This window comes from Ornithodoros turicata, chromosome 1, assembly GCF_037126465.1.
Source record: "Ornithodoros turicata isolate Travis chromosome 1, ASM3712646v1, whole genome shotgun sequence".
Classification (NCBI taxonomy): Eukaryota; Metazoa; Arthropoda; class Arachnida; order Ixodida; family Argasidae; genus Ornithodoros; species Ornithodoros turicata.
In genome coordinates this window covers 19266550-19285168 of record NC_088201.1, presented here as the reverse complement: position 1 = coordinate 19285168, position 18619 = coordinate 19266550, and the positions used below count along the sequence as shown (strand labels likewise).

At 45.1% G+C, this 18619-nt stretch overlaps 1 protein-coding gene across 4 annotated transcripts in view; it reads left to right on the top strand.

Moving 5' to 3' along the window:
* The window catches only part of LOC135377591 (puromycin-sensitive aminopeptidase-like), a 64803-nt gene that overhangs the window by 12219 nt on the left and 33965 nt on the right, over positions 1–18619 (top strand). For 3 of the 4 annotated variants that reach the window (XM_064610122.1, XM_064610121.1, XM_064610120.1), the window contains 6 exons: positions 7830–7914; positions 8653–8852; positions 9040–9147; positions 9537–9737; positions 10331–10427; positions 18356–18504. In XM_064610122.1, the coding sequence (XP_064466192.1) occupies positions 7830–7914; positions 8653–8852; positions 9040–9147; positions 9537–9737; positions 10331–10427; positions 18356–18504 (840 nt within the window). Of the gene's footprint in view, positions 1–5298; positions 5332–7829; positions 7915–8652; positions 8853–9039; positions 9148–9536; positions 9738–10330; positions 10428–18355; positions 18505–18619 lie in introns of those variants that run through there. The other variant, XM_064610124.1, reaches the window with a different exon arrangement.

Below are 18619 nucleotides of genomic sequence, written 5' to 3'. Positions count from 1 at the left end.
AGACTGTGCTTCCGTAGTGACTGAGGTTAGGTTAGGTCTGGCGAATACGTATTCCATGTGTCGAGAGGGCCCATGTAGACTGTGCATCCGTCGTGACTGAGGTTAGGTTAGGTCTGGCGAATACGTATTCCATGTGTCGAGAGGGCCCATGTAGACTGTGCTTCCTTCGTGACTGAGGTTAGGTTAGGTCTGGCGAATACGTATTCCATGTGTCGAGAGGGCCCATCTAGACTGTGCTTCCTTCGTGACTGAGGTTAGGTTAGGTCTGGCAGACATGTATTCCATGTGTCGGGAGGGCCCATGTAGACTGCGCGTCCGTCGTGACTGAGGTTAGGTTAGGTCTGGCGAATACGTATTCCATGTGTCGAGAGGGCCCATATATGCTGTGCATCCGTCGTGACTGAGGTTAGGTTAGGTCTGGCGAATACGTATTTCATGTGTCGAGAGGGCCCATGTAGACTGCGTTTCCGTCGTGACTGAGGTTAGGTTAGGTCTGGCGAATACGTATTCCATGTGTCGAGAGGGCCCATATATACTGTGCATCTGTCGTGACTGAGGTTAGGTTAGGTCTGGCAGACATGTATTCCATGTGTCGAGAGGGCCCATATATACTGTGCATCCGTCGTGACTGAGGTTAGGTTAGGTCTGGCGAATACGTATTCCATGTGTCGAGAGGGCCCATATATACTGTGCATCCGTCGTGACTGAGGTTAAGTTAGGTCTGGCAGACATGTATTCCATGTGTCGAGAGGGCCCATATATACTGTGGATCCGTCGTGACTGAGGTTAGGTTAGGTCTGGCGAATACGTATTCCATGTGTCGAGAGGGCCCATATATACTGTGCATCCGTCGTGACTGAGGTTAGGTTAGGTTAGGTCTGGCGAATACGTATTCCATGTGTCGAGAGGGCCCATGTAGACTGTGCTTCCGTCGTGACTGAGGTTAGGTTAGGTCTGGCGAATACGTATTCCATGTGTCGAGAGGGCCCATACATACTGTGGATCCGTCGTGACTGAGGTTAGGTTAGGTCTGGCGAATACGTATTCCATGTGTCGAGAGGGCCCATCTAGACTGTGCTTCCTTCGTGACTGAGGTTAGGTTAGGTCTGGCGAATACGTATTCCATGTGTCGAGAGGGCCCATGTAGACTGTGCTTCCGTAGTGACTGAGGTTAGGTTAGGTCTGGCGAATACGTATTCCATGTGTCGAGAGGGCCCATGTAGACTGTGCATCCGTCGTGACTGAGGTTAGGTTAGGTCTGGCGAATACGTATTCCATGTGTCGAGAGGGCCCATGTAGACTGTGCTTCCTTCGTGACTGAGGTTAGGTTAGGTCTGGCGAATACGTATTCCATGTGTCGAGAGGGCCCATCTAGACTGTGCTTCCTTCGTGACTGAGGTTAGGTTAGGTCTGGCAGACATGTATTCCATGTGTCGGGAGGGCCCATGTAGACTGCGCGTCCGTCGTGACTGAGGTTAGGTTAGGTCTGGCGAATACGTATTCCATGTGTCGAGAGGGCCCATATATGCTGTGCATCCGTCGTGACTGAGGTTAGGTTAGGTCTGGCGAATACGTATTTCATGTGTCGAGAGGGCCCATGTAGACTGCGTTTCCGTCGTGACTGAGGTTAGGTTAGGTCTGGCGAATACGTATTCCATGTGTCGAGAGGGCCCATATATACTGTGCATCTGTCGTGACTGAGGTTAGGTTAGGTCTGGCAGACATGTATTCCATGTGTCGAGAGGGCCCATATATACTGTGCATCCGTCGTGACTGAGGTTAGGTTAGGTCTGGCGAATACGTATTCCATGTGTCGAGAGGGCCCATATATACTGTGCATCCGTCGTGACTGAGGTTAAGTTAGGTCTGGCAGACATGTATTCCATGTGTCGAGAGGGCCCATATATACTGTGCATCCGTCGTGACTGAGGTTAGGTTAGGTCTGGCGAATACGTATTCCATGTGTCGAGAGGGCCCATATATACTGTGCATCCGTCGTGACTGAGGTTAGGTTAGGTTAGGTCTGGCGAATACGTATTCCATGTGTCGAGAGGGCCCATGTAGACTGTGCTTCCGTCGTGACTGAGGTTAGGTTAGGTCTGGCGAATACGTATTCCATGTGTCGAGAGGGCCCATACATACTGTGGATCCGTCGTGACTGAGGTTAGGTTAGGTCTGGCGAATACGTATTCCATGTGTCGAGAGGGCCCATCTAGACTGTGCTTCCTTCGTGACTGAGGTTAGGTTAGGTCTGGCGAATACGTATTCCATGTGTCGAGAGGGCCCATGTAGACTGTGCTTCCTTCGTGACTGAGGTTAGGTTAGGTCTGGCAGACATGTATTCCATGTGTCGGGAGGGCCCATGCGCGTCCGTCGTGACTGAGGTTAGGTTAGGTCTGGCGAATACGTATTCCATGTGTTGAGAGGGCCCATATATACTGTGCATCCGTCGTGACTGAGGTTAGGTTAGGTCTGGCAAATACGTATTCCATGTGTCGAGAGGGCCCATGTAGACTGTGTTTCCGTCGTGACTGAGGTTAGGTTAGGTCTGGCCTGGCCAATACGTATTCCATGTGTCGAGAGGGCCCATATATACTGTGCATCCGTCGTGACTGAGGTTAGGTTAGGTCTGGCGAATACGTATTCCATGTGTCGAGAGGGCTCATATGTACTGTGCATCCGTCGTGACTGAGGTTAGGTTAGGTCTGGCGAATACGTATTCCATGTGTCGAGAGGGCCCATACATACTGTGGATCCGTCGTGACTGAGGTTAGGTTAGGTCTGGCGAATACGTATTCCATGTGTCGAGAGGGCCCATCTAGACTGTGCTTCCTTCGTGACTGAGGTTAGGTTAGGTCTGGCGAATACGTATTCCATGTGTCGAGAGGGCCCATGTAGACTGTGCTTCCTTCGTGACTGAGGTTAGGTTAGGTCTGGCAGACATGTATTCCATGTGTCGGGAGGGCCCATGCGCGTCCGTCGTGACTGAGGTTAGGTTAGGTCTGGCGAATACGTATTCCATGTGTTGAGAGGGCCCATATATACTGTGCATCCGTCGTGACTGAGGTTAGGTTAGGTCTGGCAAATACGTATTCCATGTGTCGAGAGGGCCCATGTAGACTGTGTTTCCGTCGTGACTGAGGTTAGGTTAGGTCTGGCCTGGCCAATACGTATTCCATGTGTCGAGAGGGCCCATATATACTGTGCATCCGTCGTGACTGAGGTTAGGTTAGGTCTGGCGAATACGTATTCCATGTGTCGAGAGGGCTCATATGTACTGTGCATCCGTCGTGACTGAGGTTAGGTTAGGTCTGGCGAATACGTATTCCATGTGTCGAAAGGGCCCATATATACTGTGCATCCGTCGTGACTGAGGTTAGGTTAGGTCTGGCGAATACGTATTCCATGTGTCAAGAGGGCCCATGTAGACTGCGCGTCCGTCGTGACTGAGGTTAGGCTAGGTCTGGAGAATACATATTCCATGTGTCGAGAGGGCCCACATATACTGTGCTTCCTTCGTGACTGAGGTTAGGTTAGGTTTTGCAAATACATATTCCATGTGTCGAGAGGGCCCATATATACTGTGCATCCGTCGTGACTGAGAATAGGTTAGGTCTGGCTGACATGTATTCCATGTGTCGGGAGGGCCCATGTAGACTGCGCGTCCGTTGTGACTGAGGTTAGGTTAGATCAGCTGAATACATATTCCATGTGTCGAGAGGGCCCATGTAGACTGTGCATCCGTCATGACTGAGGTTAGGTTACATCAGGGGAATATGTATCTCATGTATCGAGAGAGCTCTACGTCATGATTGGGCACCAAGCACTGCGAGTGTATCCAGGATACCGTCGTTTGTGTGTCCTTAAGGATGTGGCCCAACTTGAACAAGTTCGTGTTTGTGGTTTTGGAATCAAGCACTTGCGAAGTGTCGTCTGATTCACGTGCTTGCGGTGTTCGGCGACATCGCGAGATTGCTGTTTCATCACAGTTTCTTCCTAATGTTATGCGTTATTTGTAATAAATTTACGTTTTAGTTACATGAAAAAGGTTGAAAAATCAAAGAATTGAATTTTATACTTTTGTGTTTGTGTCATATTTTGGTTCCATTGGGATGGTGGCGCTGAAGTAGTGGGATGGGGGTTGGAGATAGATCGCGGTAATTATCCGTTGTCGAAAGAGGTAATTTCGTATGAAAATTCACAAATTTTGCAAATCGGTAACAATTTTTGGCTCGTAAAATAGTAAAATTGCATGTAGTGACCGGACGCATATCGGTTTTCCGTGTTTTTAATGATTTTGTCTTCGTAGGAGCCACGGTATCGTTACTAAACTATATCCGAAAAGGGAAATGCTTGCTGTGTCCACATGTATTACGTGAAAGGGGTGATGCAATATGTGCGCGAGAAGATTGTACAGGCGTCGCCACCCTTAACCGTATCGCGGGAGTGCATCGCGCGTGGCCTGCTTGCATGCCAGCGCCGCCTTGCGTCGATGCTGGGGTGGAGACTCTAAGACCATGGTACTTGAGCGCCTCCTCTCGATCGGTTCAGCTCAGGGTAATTGGCATGGTACGAATGGATCTCCTGCTGTATAGTATCACCTTATGCCCTCGCAAAACAGGCACAATAACCGCGCGTGTGCGTTATCTACCACGCTTTATCTAAATGCCGGTTTGCGGAAGGGCGAGCTTGAGGGGCACAATATTCCGAAATAAGTTTGAGACATATGCAAACGCTGACAGAATGGCGTAAATGCAGGCTAGCTGGTGGATAAATTCCATGATAGGCAAGCCTGAGCGATGGGCAAGACACGTAAACAAACACAAACACGAAGGCTCAAAAAAAAAAAAAAATTGAGCCTTCGTATTTGTGTTTGTTTACGTGTCTTGCCCATCGCTCAGGCTTGCCTATCATGGAATATGCAAACGCTGTAGGCTCACCCATGTTTGCTCTGAGCGTTCTGTTCACTATGAATCTATGATATGTGTTGTCACAGAATTTTTTGTTTTTATTTCATGGTGCTGAGGAAAGATTTGGTAACGTGTTTGTGTGGATATGCCAAAGAAACACTGATATTTTTGCTCGTATACTGATTTTCTTATCGCTGAAGTGTCTGCAGATAGCTAACCGAGTAGGTGATCCGTGCGTGCTTGCCATGCCCCTGTCGAGAGGGGGCGCTTGTGCACCAGGGCCCCAGAGTCTCCACCCCAGCACGCCCCATCATCGACACAAGGCGGCGCTGGCATGCAAGCAGGCCACGTGCTACGGTTAAGGGTGGTGACGCCTGTACATGATGAATGACCCCGGACCAGCATGAGTCGACAAATTATGGTAAAAATCGATTGCGAACTGAAGGCTTTATACCGGCCACCTTGTTAAAAGTGATAAGGGTATATTAAAAGTTAAAAGTGTATATTCATGTGGTAATGTTGGCAAACTCCAACTGCAGCACACAACTGTACTTCACATTATGGGATGCCTTTACACTCTAAGCAGCAAGTAATAAATTTTTGTCTTCTGAGACAACATAGGAGCTGCAGGCACTGAGATCTATCTCCGCCAGTGGAGAATGTAGTGCGCACAATGAGAGTGGGGCATGGATAAGGTGGTGGGTGCCAGGCAGTCTGGAAAGCCACTCCACTTGTTTTGCTAGCGCAGGTATTTTATGGGTTTGCTTTTGAATGCTGCAATTACGTCGTCTCCGATGGGTGTTTTTGAATCATGATCAGTGTACAAGCAACAGTTTTTAGCCTGCAAGTGCACTACGTTGAGACTCGGAGGCATTGTGTACCCACCTAAGCCAGTCACAGACGTCTTTAAATTTGTGGGCAGAGTTGACCTGTAGGAGTTGACTTGTCCTGAAGTATAGTCCTTTGCCCATGGAGAAACGAAAGGAGGTGCCCTCGGGTACTCGAGGAAAGGAAAGCCGCGGGCAAGTGGTGTCGAGCAGGGGGTGATTTTTAGCTCTGTTGGAGATCTATAAGGGTCAAGTTACCTGAGAAAGCCAATAACGAGGGGTGGCAGCACATGCTACCTTGGGGCCACCTCGCCTAGACGCGCTATGATCACGCCTCCATGAACTCCGAAACTATACAATGCAGACAACTGTAAACCACTTGGTGGAAAAATCTGTTGCAGTATGCTCCCCCCCCCCCATCTCTTACTCCTTCTTGCTATCCTCTCCCCATCGGTCCACACCTGTACGCCACTCATAGACACAGTTGCTTTGAGGTGCTTACATAGAAATAAAAAAAAAAGGTATGCCCTTTGCCCACCTGAGGAAGAAAAAGCACCCATAAAAGCGAACAGCATGCTATTGTAGTTGTATTGTATTTCGCAAGGAAAGTCTTCTTTCCAACGGGAACAATAAAAAAGAAAGAAAAAGGATGTGCACCATCAAGAACTCCCGCCACTAAGCTGCCGTCAGGCTGCAAGGCCATGCCTGAAAACAATAGCTTGGGAGAGTGAAAATAGGTGTTCAAATCGACTCTAGCCAAGTGACTTGCTATGTCTTATTTTGGGGATAATCGAGAATATATTTAGAAATTGCTCAGACTCAGGTTGCTCTCTCAAGTGTCCAGTGTTGTGTTCGGGAGCTTCACATACTCTAGCAGCTGAGGAACCCTTTGGATGGATAAAAGCAAAAGTATTGTGTCTTCACTGCGACAACACTGTAGCTGGATTGTTTAGTTTTGGTCACAACAACTTTCGCAGTCCAGTTGAGGTTCAGTTTCTTTGTGCAAGAACAACAGGCAACACTTGTGTTGACTATCTGGTGATTTCACCTTGCACTGCTCCAACTAAAGAGCTACAGTTGCAGCTGATCAAGGCGGACTCGCTTCTTCTGAAGTCTACAGAAATTTTCATTTGCACACCATGCACAAACTGTGAGGAATATATTTGTGGCGTGTTCCTTCTAGCGTGCGTTCTTCTCTGTTCGTTCTAGCGTGTTCCTTTTGCTTTTCCCTAGGAAATGACACAATTATTGAAAGGTTGGAGTGAGCCATCGATTTTTAATGAATGAAAGTGTGTGGGATCCTGACTATGTGACATTTCATGGGTGTGATAGCAACACTGCTTCTCTGCAACATGGCTTCGACATGTGTACCAAAATATGTGCCTCCTCGCATAAAGTTTTAGCCAAGGGACCTGATAAAGTAGAAACCTATGTCCAGCTTCTTGTTGTTTGTGAGTCTTGCGCTAATGAAAGAGAGTCTATCGTCTGTTACCATTTGCAAAGGCCTGTGGGGAGTTGTAGCTGGGAATTTGCACCTTACTTGAAAGTAACATTTATGAAGTTTGAAGTTGCTGGGTGTCCTTGAGATTCTTGCCATTACTGAAAGCAGTGCGTAGTACTTGTAAGATTCAAGTATGGCAGTTGTTGAAAAGGCCAGTCAGCTTGAAACTGAACCTGCGCCTCTTGATTTTCATGATACTTTGGTCTTCGTAGAGATATCAGGGGTACCTAAACCCTGTTTCCCAGCACAAAGAAATATGCCTAGCCATGGAGTCACTGTGAGGGGCTCAAGGGAGCTCAAGTTCCTCCAAAAATATCCATCCCAGTTGTGTAACCCATGTGAACAAAACGAGAAACACACAGTATGCAGTGGAAGAGGGCTTCCTTGACATACACCTATCACTCCCTGCTGTTGTTACTTACAAGACAGTGCCCATGCTCTATTGTGAATCTGACTACGCTACTGTATATGGATATGGGCTGAAAAAACAAGAATGTACTGGCTATTGATGTTGCTGGGTTTTCGTTGACGTCCTAATAGCATATAGACAGTGAAGAGGGTTATGTTAAGTGTAACCACTTCATATTGCAGGTTGTGCAGCCCACTTCAAAGGTAACCTTGAATTCACTGGACATTGATATTAAGTCTGCCGAGTATGTCTCTTCCAGCGGAAGTGGTAAGTGTCCACTATTTGTGCAACTCCTTTTCATGACTTACTACGAAACACGAGGGCACCAAATGTTGTTAGAAGATTGGACTGGGACTTGATGATTAGTTGACTGCCAAAATCGACTAGTGTTTAGGATGTAGAATGTCAGACTTGTTTTCTACTTTAAATTCAACTAGAGAAAACTGACTGAATTCTGAGAAAACTGACTTTGATCCAGAGTGCTTTTTTAAAAGGAATTGTATACTTGCTAGAAAGGAACCCACGAGACAAAGAAGAAAAATAGTGGTTGTTGTCAGCACTTGACAAATCAGGACAGTGATAGAATGATCCTTTGAACGGAACACATCGTTACAGGTTGCACACAAACAATTACTTGCATGCCAGCATAACTTCCCATCACTTCAATTTGAGCAGGTCTGAAGAAAGCCCCCCACATTATACCTTTTTGCAGTGCAACATCCACAAAATGGACACAAAAAGAAACAAAGTTTTCTCAAATTGCTGATAGGAAGTTATAATTTTCTGTGAATAATCATAAAGTTTAATACGAGGAACAGATCTGCTACTCAAGCTTGATGATCCGGACACTAAACAGGCTCTTAATGGTTGCACATTAGTCATTACAGATCAGTCCATGTTGTCTATCACATTTGGTGGCATTGGCTTAAATGCACTAAAAAAGGAGATTTTTATTAAATATACCTAGTAACATTTCAAACTAATGCTCTTCTGCTTTACTTTCAGTCCACAAGGCAGGCAACATTAGCCTGTCAAAGATTGACGAACGAGCAGAGCTTTCCTTTGACACAGAACTCTTACCAGGCGATGGGTTGTTGAAAATGACCTTTACTGGTGAACTGAACGAGAACTTGAAAGGGCTATACCGGGTGAAATACAAGGGAACCAATGGCGAGGAGAAATATGGTGCTGTCACTCAATTTGAGGTGAGTGACTTCATGCTTGTGGGCAGACTTTATTTTCTGTTATTTTTCTGTTAGTATGACTGCAAGGGACAAAAATATTAGCTATGGCATATAGGCATTAAAGGTATTCAGTATGTGTCTTTGTGTAGCAGTCAGTATCATGTATGCATACATTTGTTTATCTTTTATTCTTCCTTCTTTTATTTAGTCCTCAGATGCCAGAAGAGCATTTCCATGTTGGGATGAGCCGGCCATCAAGGCCACATTTGATGTCACTCTAGTTGTGCCGAAGGACCTAGTGGCTTTGTCGAATTGTGTAAGTTTTGTAATATAACGTTGCTGCAATGTTCAACATGCACTGAATTTCATAAAAGGAAATTTAAGAGTATCGTGTAATGTATCTGTTGTGGCCATCTGTTTGAAAGCTCCCATTCTGTGCGAGACATCTGTTTTGGTATCTGTTTCGAATCGACTGCAGGAGCAAAACACAGCATAGCAGTAATTAAAACGCGAACTAGGTTTTGCAGTGCTGTACTAAGAAGAGTCTGGCAGAATTTTCTGGCTGGTTGGCTAGGAGCATGCTATCTGGTGAACTTCATTTTTAAGAGTGTAGTGTCAAAACATTTCCAAAAGGTTAGAGTTGGACTAGAGTTTTAACGGTGGTTATCGACGGAACAATGTGTTTCAGCTAAGAATGTCTTTCAGAATGTTGTGAGTGATCAGCTTCTGTCGCCTGAGAACACACATCGAGAAGTGAAGTTTGCGACTACTCCGATAATGTCGACATACCTGGTGGCCATGGTTATAGGGGAATATGATTACGTCGAAGGAAAATCTGCAAGTGGTGTTTGTGTCCGTGTGTACACACCTGTAGGAAAGAAGGAGCAAGGAGTATTTGCTCTTGAAGTGAGTGTGGATTTGATTATTAGCCGTTAGTTAGTCGTGCATTAGTCTCCCCAAGGTTTCCTGTGGAATTGAATTAGTGTAGTAGCAAGCTAACTCTAAACCTAAAGTGACCTGCTGCCGTCACCATGTGATCCGTTGCCACTGATTTAAAGGGATCGATTTTAGAAGCCAGTGGTGGGAAGCACTAGACAAGGGGCCGGAGTGGAGGTAGAAGCTTGCCGTGAACGCTGTGATCGCACTAAAGCGTAGGATTGCTCTTCAGAAATGCAGATATGAATTCCCACACACTGAGATTGTTGTGCCTCTGCTTGGCATATTTCACAGAACAAATTCACAAATAATGAATAATGTGTGCTCGTTCTTGTCAGTCACAGTCGTGGCGGACCACTTTTTGTAATCGATTGAATCCTATAAAAGTATCGGCAAAATTTCATACATTATGGATGGGTCAATAATCCATTACAAATGGTGTTATTGCAGCCAGATTGAACTGTAGTGCATCTGCCGCATTTTGAGGCAGTTCTTGACTACGTGAGATCAGTGTGTTTGGTAAAAGCCAGAAAACTTAATGCCTTTTCTTCTACATTTTTTAGGTTGCCGCTAAAGCATTATCATTTTATGAGGACTATTTTAATGTTCCGTACCCTTTACCCAAGCTGGACCTGGTTGCAGCGGCTGAGTTAGCTGCGGGTGCGTATGTTTCATATTGAAGCACAATATTCTGGAGTGCATTTTAGTGTTCAATATGGGAACCTATCAAATAATGTGACATCACTTATGAAAGCTAGTAGTTTTCACTTGCACATTCCAGGTGCATTGAGTTTATGGTGTCCATCCATACGCTGTCCTGTGAGAGCACGGGTGATGGCTTTTCTGTCAATACGGTCAGTAGCAGATAACTGATAAATCTACAACCACCTATTGCATATCCTGCACCCTCTGCTACCTAAAATCAAAAGAATTTTGGAACTGAAATTCAGCATTTTGCATTTTTCATGAAAAAATCAGGCAGCGATGAATATTCAGTAAAAGCCAAATATCAAATTTGTATGTCACAAAAGTGCAATACACATCTCTTCTGCTTCACAATCTCGAACAGTTTATTCCCCAAAACTCTGTTTTTTCTTTCCTTTTTTAATTGAGCAAGGGCATCGGCTTTTGCGACATGATGCAGCCAATCTGGACATGAAACACGATTGTAAATTATTGCATGGTTTTATGAACAGCTCTGGGAGACGTTCTCTGGTCATGTCCAAAGTGAAAATTAGTAACTGGAAATACTGTATCCTCTGGTGTGTAACCTGCACTTTATACATTGAAAAAAGTGTCCTGAAGAGGCAGTAGGTGTGATCTGCAGTTGTGCATTATAAATCGGAGTCTTTCTGTTCCTAAGGTGTCGTGCAACCTCTGCCCTTAAGTCTTGGTCCTGTTGGTTGACTTTGGCCATAAATCTTTCATTTATGTGACATGCAGATAGATGTATAAAAAGTACTTACACTCAGCGCACAGGCTTTAATTACTGTGGGCACTAACGGTGATGTTGAGTTTACAGTTTCTGTGTACTATTATCGCTGGTACCTTCGACGATATGGTATGTGTTATACATTGGACATTTTCCAAATTCTGTAATGTCCGGGGGTGCGCATTTACACCAGATATTCCAGTAATACATATAAGGAAATAGATATCTCCTTTTTTCTTCAGGAAACAATTTGTACAGTTGTAAATGTAAAATCCAAAATGGTTAAACAGTACGGTCAGGCGCACATGCAATAATCACCAGCAGTGATGGGAAGTACTTGAAGTTCCAAGTACTCAAGTAGAGGGGTAGGAAATCCAGCGAACCGGTAAGGAAATGTGAAGGGAAGTGCCTCAGGACAAGAGCTGATATTTCGAACATAGAGACTGTTCTTCTAGGCACCGTCCTGATCGTTGGCATGGTATTTGAAGGGTTCGACATCACATGTTAAGGGTTCATGCGTATTGTGGGTCAGCAGCCTGGAAACAGAAAAGGTCTATTCACCTCTGTCGTAAAAGATTGAATGGACCGTTTCTTCCGGGCTGTTGACCCACAATACGCATGAACCTTTAACATGTCTCTAACCCTTTAAATACCATGCCAATGATGAGGACTGTGCCCAGAAGAACAGTCTCTGTCTGAAATATTGACGGCTCTCGTCCTGAGGTACTTCACTTCACAAGTACTCAAGTAGTACTTGTAAGTACATTTCGCAGCATTTGTACTTTATTAGTACTTCGTAGTATTAGTAGCATCATTAGTACTTCAAGTACAATACAAAGTACCCCCATTGCAAATGTACGTCTAGTAAAGTACAAAATACTAGGCAAATTACTTTAAGCACTCATCAAGTAGACTGCAAATTTAATTTGTATCACTTTGCATTTCACTGTTTGCTAGCTGTGTCTTGCTTTTTAGCAAAACTTTAGCCAGCATTCTTGGCAAGTGTTATGAAGCCATGAAGCCCTACTGGTTAAGTGCTTACCCGTGAATATGCCTCAAATGTGGTGCAAGACGGGTTAGTTGGTGTTGGATCGTAGTGTTGAGATGCAACCAAAAGACACGGACTGATGATTCGTTATAGTGTACTTTCAGGACAATGAGTGACTAAAATATGAACGTAAAAGTTTCCTGGGATTGGCCCCGTGCATATAAGTATCCTTGTATGAGGAGTTGAGGCTTCTGTAGCAGAGGTTCTCAAACTTTGTAGGCAAAGGGAACCCATGCACATTTGCGGGCACACTGGAGGAACCCCCACCCAGCTCGCCCGATCTACTTTTGAAAGAACACAAGTGGGGTCACACACAACTAATCAGAGCACACATTTATTTTTCTTCCACCGAAGGACAACCCCTATGGGGATTTAGCTGCGACTGTAACGTGCTAGAGCGTGCGTTCCTTGTGCCATATTTACTAGTGTATAAGACACACATTTTTTTACCCAGAACATCGCGCCATTGAAGGGGTGCGTTCAATACGCGAAGGAAAATTGGAACCCAACACTTACGGTACACTTACCGTGTATTCACACGAGCGACATCCTCACGGAATATTCCAGTGGAAGAAAAGACGAAAACACTCCCTCACAGAGCCGAAGTTCCGTCCCGTGTTATGTTGAGCATTCACACGGTACAGAATATCTGGAGTGGCGTACGGCGCATTTAGCAGACGACACCGTCAGCGGCTTTTCCTGTCGTCTGCTACGGAATACCTTGTGTCTGCGTCGCAGGATATTCCCCATGGTTAGCAGTGTATGTGAAGACACACCGTTGAGCGCTTGCGCTCACGTGACAGCAGAAAGCTATGACATTTGCGCATCTTCTGCTTCTGGGAGAATGTCGCTCGTGTGAATACACGGTTACACTCCCGTTTTATTCCAGAGGTATCCGCGGTGATCTCCATGAAATCGAACGTCGCCGTTCTGCATCATTGTCGCGATTTATGCAGTGATATCCGTGGCGATCTGCCCAGAATAGAACGTCGCGATTCTCCCACATGAAATGGTCTTCCGTTCTATCTTCCGTCTCATTTGTCTTTCATCACTCTGGCGCCAGGCGCTCCGTCTCGTTGACTGCGCGACACGAGCGGCGGCGCGAGTGAGATAGCTGGTTGGCGCTACGTGAGACGATCTGGCCGTGCTACTAGAGTAGGGGTGTGCCTAATGTGTGGTGGGGAACAGGACAAGTAACAGCATTTTGGTGCTCAAGTTTGGGTGCGTTCAATATGCGAGTAAATACGGTAGTTCGCGTTCACGGTAACTGCCTGCGGAACCCCCGGGTTTCGTGGAACCAAACCCTGTTTGAGAACCCCTGTGCTGTAGTATTGCATTGTTTAAACGAGCGCAAGTGCAGGCACCGCATATCGTGAAAAGCTGTACAAGAAAGTCAGTATACATCCTCAGGAGAACGTGCCTATACTTTCTTTTTATTGCCTATTTTGGTGCTTTCTGGGGCTTAAATGCCTGCCTATTTCGGGTGTTTTCGGTGCCTAAAAATCTGTGCCCTATACATTACTGAGCACTCCTTAATACAACCTGTTTTAAATATTCGGAAAATAAAAAAGGGTGAAGCACAATGTAAAGCTTTATTTTTTATATAACTGATCTGCGGCAGTGTAATCCATGTGACCACTTAGAAAATGTAAAATGTAAAAATGAAAGCATGTTTATCCTTCACTCTCTTACTTTACTTCATCAGGTAATCGAATCACACATTGTGAAATAGAATGGTTATTAATTGCCAATGGAGGAAACAACATAAAAAAATGCACTAGAACAATGTATTGGGAGAACTGAAATGACAAGGTCAAGTCATCGTCAGGGCTGGCGAAAGAAATTACGGGCAAGACATCGGGGTGGGTCATGCTCGGGCCCCCTCTTCACATCTCTGTAACATAGCCTAGATATTTCTTCTTTATATGATTATGACTGGCCTTGGTTCATGAGGGCCCCTGAAGTGTGCCCCCCCCCCCCCCCCTTCTTACCAGCCCTGATCATCATGCTGCAGAACACTACACTATAGGCAAGTGATCACTGATCTTGGATCAGTCAGGGTGTAATGCTATTTTGCACATTCATGGCACAGCTGATTGCCTCGTACATGTAATTTTAAATTATGCCATCTGATTCAGTTCATATTTGCGGGTAAGCACTTAACCAGTAGGGCACGGCCAAGAATGCTGGCAAAAGTTTTGCTAAAAAGGCAAGACATAGCTAGCAAAACAGTGAAATGCAAAGTGATACAAATTAAATTGGCGGTGTACTTGATGAGTACTTAAAGTACTTTGCAGTGGGGTACTCTGTACTGTACTTGAAGTACTAATGATGCCAGGTACTTGGTACTTTGAGGTACAGTTTTGAGGTACTTTGCCCATCACAGATCACCAGAACCACATGGACAGAGAAGTTTATCAAGTATGACTTGTGCATTCAAGAAAGTTCCTAAAGTATCATTGTCATTGGTGTCTCTGTATAGCAATAGGAAGCCACTCCGTCGAGTGTTAATTAAGGGCAACTTACCAGTATGTTGATCGTTCCCTAATATCTATACAACAGCTCAGAAGAAACCAAGCCAAAGTGTAACAGGACCAAAAACAATACATAACAAAATATTATAGCAGCCTCATATTCTAGCAAGACACAATATCCTTATAACTAGAGATGAGTGCGGGTATGAAAAAAATTCATACCCGCACCCGCACCCGCAACCGCACCCGCGGGGGCACAACCCGTACCCGCGTCCGCAGCAATGTCATTGGCTCAGCCCGCATCCGCACCCACACATCCCGATGCCTATTCGTGTACCCGCCGATATACCCGCAGCCCAATGCGTACGCATGTTTCTGTTATACCACATGATCGTGACAGCACGAAATGATTTATTGATGCTGAGGACACTGTCCGTTAGCGAGCCGCTTTTCCAACGCGTACGTTGTGGCCACTGTTGATGTGGTTGCCAGCTTACTGATGTGAAGTGTACCAGTCTTGGTGTCGAAAGATAGCCAAAGTAAAGCCTATGTGGTAAACAACAACTTTATTTTGAGATAATGAATTGGATATGGAACGTCTTGGAAAGTATTTTGGGCCAGATGTTCGCCATGAATCGGGTCATACACCAAAATCCAATGGGTTGGTTTTGCGCCTGCGGGTACCGGCCTCGGTGGCTCAGTCGGTAGCGTGTTCGCCTTCTGATCCCGAGATCGTGGGTTCGAACCCGGCCGAGGACACCAGCAACTTGGTGGCAGGGTACAAGTTGCTTAGACACGCCATCTTCCGCGAGGGACGTTAAATACAGGGTGCCGTGTGATGAGCTTTCATCGCACGTTAAAGAACCCTCAGGTGGGCAAAAGCAATCCACAGACCGACCGCTGTGGCGTCGCTCATAATCTCAGTTGTCTCGCGACGTAAACCCCCAATTATTATAATTATTATTATGCGCCTGCGGGTACTGCGGGTATACCCGCGTATTCCGTGGAGGTAGTGCAGGTCTACCCGCACTTTACCCGCAACCCGCGATGACACGGAAATGTGTACCCGCAAAGAACAAACTTGCGCAGGTACCACGGATATCCGCGGGTACACCCGCACTGCACTCATCTTTACTTATAACCCATTCATCCATCTGCATTATGAGCTGGGTAATACTTCAGTGGATCTGTTTGGGGCTCACTAATCTCGACGTTGCTAATGGTCCTTCTGACAAATACTTCCTTCTGCCTACAAGAGCCACATCTTGACGCACTAACAGGGAAGGGTAATGGTAACGGAAACAGAAACGGTATATTACCGAAATTGGAGATGGTAACGATAACGGAAATGGAAACGCATACCACTGTCCTCCATTACCGGAAACAGAAACGGAAACGAAAATTATCATCTGGTATTGAATTCGCGTAATGGCTATTACTGTTGTGCGATGACATTTCAGTGACTTTTCATTTCATTTTTGTATTTTAATGACTCCATTCTCTGTAACACTCTAAATACTGCACGAGAGAACGGAAACAAAGCGCAGTATTGGATATCGAGGGTGCATCACTCGCTAGCCTCGTGACATTACCTACCTTCACAATATCAAGACATGAGACTTACACAACATAGACTCCACACACTCTACTCCACCATAGCATGAGGATGACAGCATATGCTTTTTTTTTTTTACTTCATTTCACCGTGGCTATGGCAGTATCGTGTACTACTGAGAGCGTCCGCCTATGAACGTGACATTGGATGAAGGTTACGCCCATCTTGGGTTGCTGGACTCAGAGTGACTGAAGACATGTTCCTACACTTCTTCAAAAATCTTGAAAGATGTGCGCATCCCAACGACGTAAAATTACTTCTTGTGTAGTGTGTACGCGTGCCGAAGCAGCACTTGGGCAAAACAGGGTGCTGACAGAGCCGAACGGGCTGTCCTACCGCAGCTCTATAACAGCCGTTCCATTACCGGAAACAGTAACGGAAACGTAACGGAAACGAAATTAAAAGCGGGTATCAGAAATGGATAACGGAAACGAAAATTTAGCAGTAACGATAATGGAAACTGTAACGAAAATGCGTCCGTTATCCTTCCCTGTGCACTAATGGTGGAACATGTTTGAGAGTGATAGTGTAGGTACATCATGTGTATCAGGAGGTGTGGCAACCGTACCACTTACGAAAGCCATTTCTACGAAATCTTGAAATAGTTGCTCCCCAAATACATGTTTCGTGGAGCTCTTTCTTACGAAACCTGTGGTTCAGTATACACTCACGGGCAACTGAAGTTTAATTTGACTAACTTTAATTCTTTGGTCTTATGACCCAATGTCATTCTTATCCCATGTTATTCGTCTCCAAAGTGCAACTGTTCGTAAGCCAGGTACAGCCAACACATCACTACCAGGGCTGCACTGCACCAGCAATTCGAGTTTTTAAAGGTTATCAGTCACAGTTTAAGTAAAATCATGTCTATTCTTAGCGTGTAATTGAAATTGTAGTGTGCAATTACATTATACAAAACCGTGTAAAATGATCAGTGATTTAAAAGGCTCCATTAGTTGTTTACAGGGTCTATATAGCCTTCATGCAACTAAAAATGTTTATGTGCATTGAGCACACTACCTAAGAAGTATAGTGAAGTATGAAAAGTCACCAATATTTTATCTGCTGGTTACTGAGTCATGTTGACATAAGTCAGTCGATGGTGCTGCTGTGAAAACACCCTGACATATTTGCCTTTGTGTGAAAAGGATACAAAATTGTTATCGTCATAACTTTTGGGCGTTGGATATGCATAATATAATCATAGCAAATGAACATTTCTGTGACGCTAGCTCATTTTAGCAGAATCGACCCTCGTTCATCCGGCACTGGCTGTTTCCAGCAAAAATGTTCAGGTGACAGACTTGGATAGAACTGGTATGGTCAGTGTGCCATGCATGAGTACAATGTGAAAGGTGGAAAACCTTAAGGGTTTTCGTTCCTGCTTGACTAAATGTAAGTTGCGCATTGTCTCTGACTCGACAATGGATAAGTGAAGGCAAATAGCACGAACTCAAATCTGTCCCTATGTTTCTTGTGCAGATAGCGTGGGATAAGTGAAGCCCGGATAAATGGGGGTTGACTGTTTTTGTTACTGTTGTTATTCTTGTTATATGTTTACATAATTCACATTAGTTGTTACTCTTGCCAGTTCACCATATGGCACATCACGTTGATGCAGTGGCGTAACCAGAAAAATATTTCGGGAAGGGTTCTATGGGGACCTTACTTGGGGTAGGAGTATTTCACCCCATTTCCCTTTCCCAAATGCACTACCAAAGGTACGATCCCCCCTGGTCTATGCCACTGCATTGATGACTGTGTTGTTTGGCAATGTGAGTGCACAGTGATGTGAACATTTCTTTCCTCCACCTCTGGTAGCTCTTAGCCAGCCTCAGAATGATGCTGCCAATGCATTCTGTTTGAATGTGTATATACTATTTTGTGCTGTAATGGTAGTCCCATATTGAAATGTTCTTCTATCGCAAAATTACACTGAAATTTGTAATTCCAGTTCCTGCACTTCGGCTATCTGCTGTGATAACAATTATTTATTTATATAATTATATCGTATTACAGGGGCTATGGAAAACTGGGGTCTGGTCATATACAGAGAGGTATATCTACTTTATGACCATCAGAATTCTTCTGCTCGGAGCAAGCAGTACGTTGCAATTGTTGTTGCTCATGAGCTGGCACATCAGTGGTTTGGAGACTTGGTTACTATGGTGAGCGGGTCTTTCACACTGTTTGCATTTTGTATACAGTGGTCCTATGGCGTCCTTCTGCTTCTGCCTAAGATACAATAACTTGGCTCTCATGCATTTCCTTGTATGAGGCCCC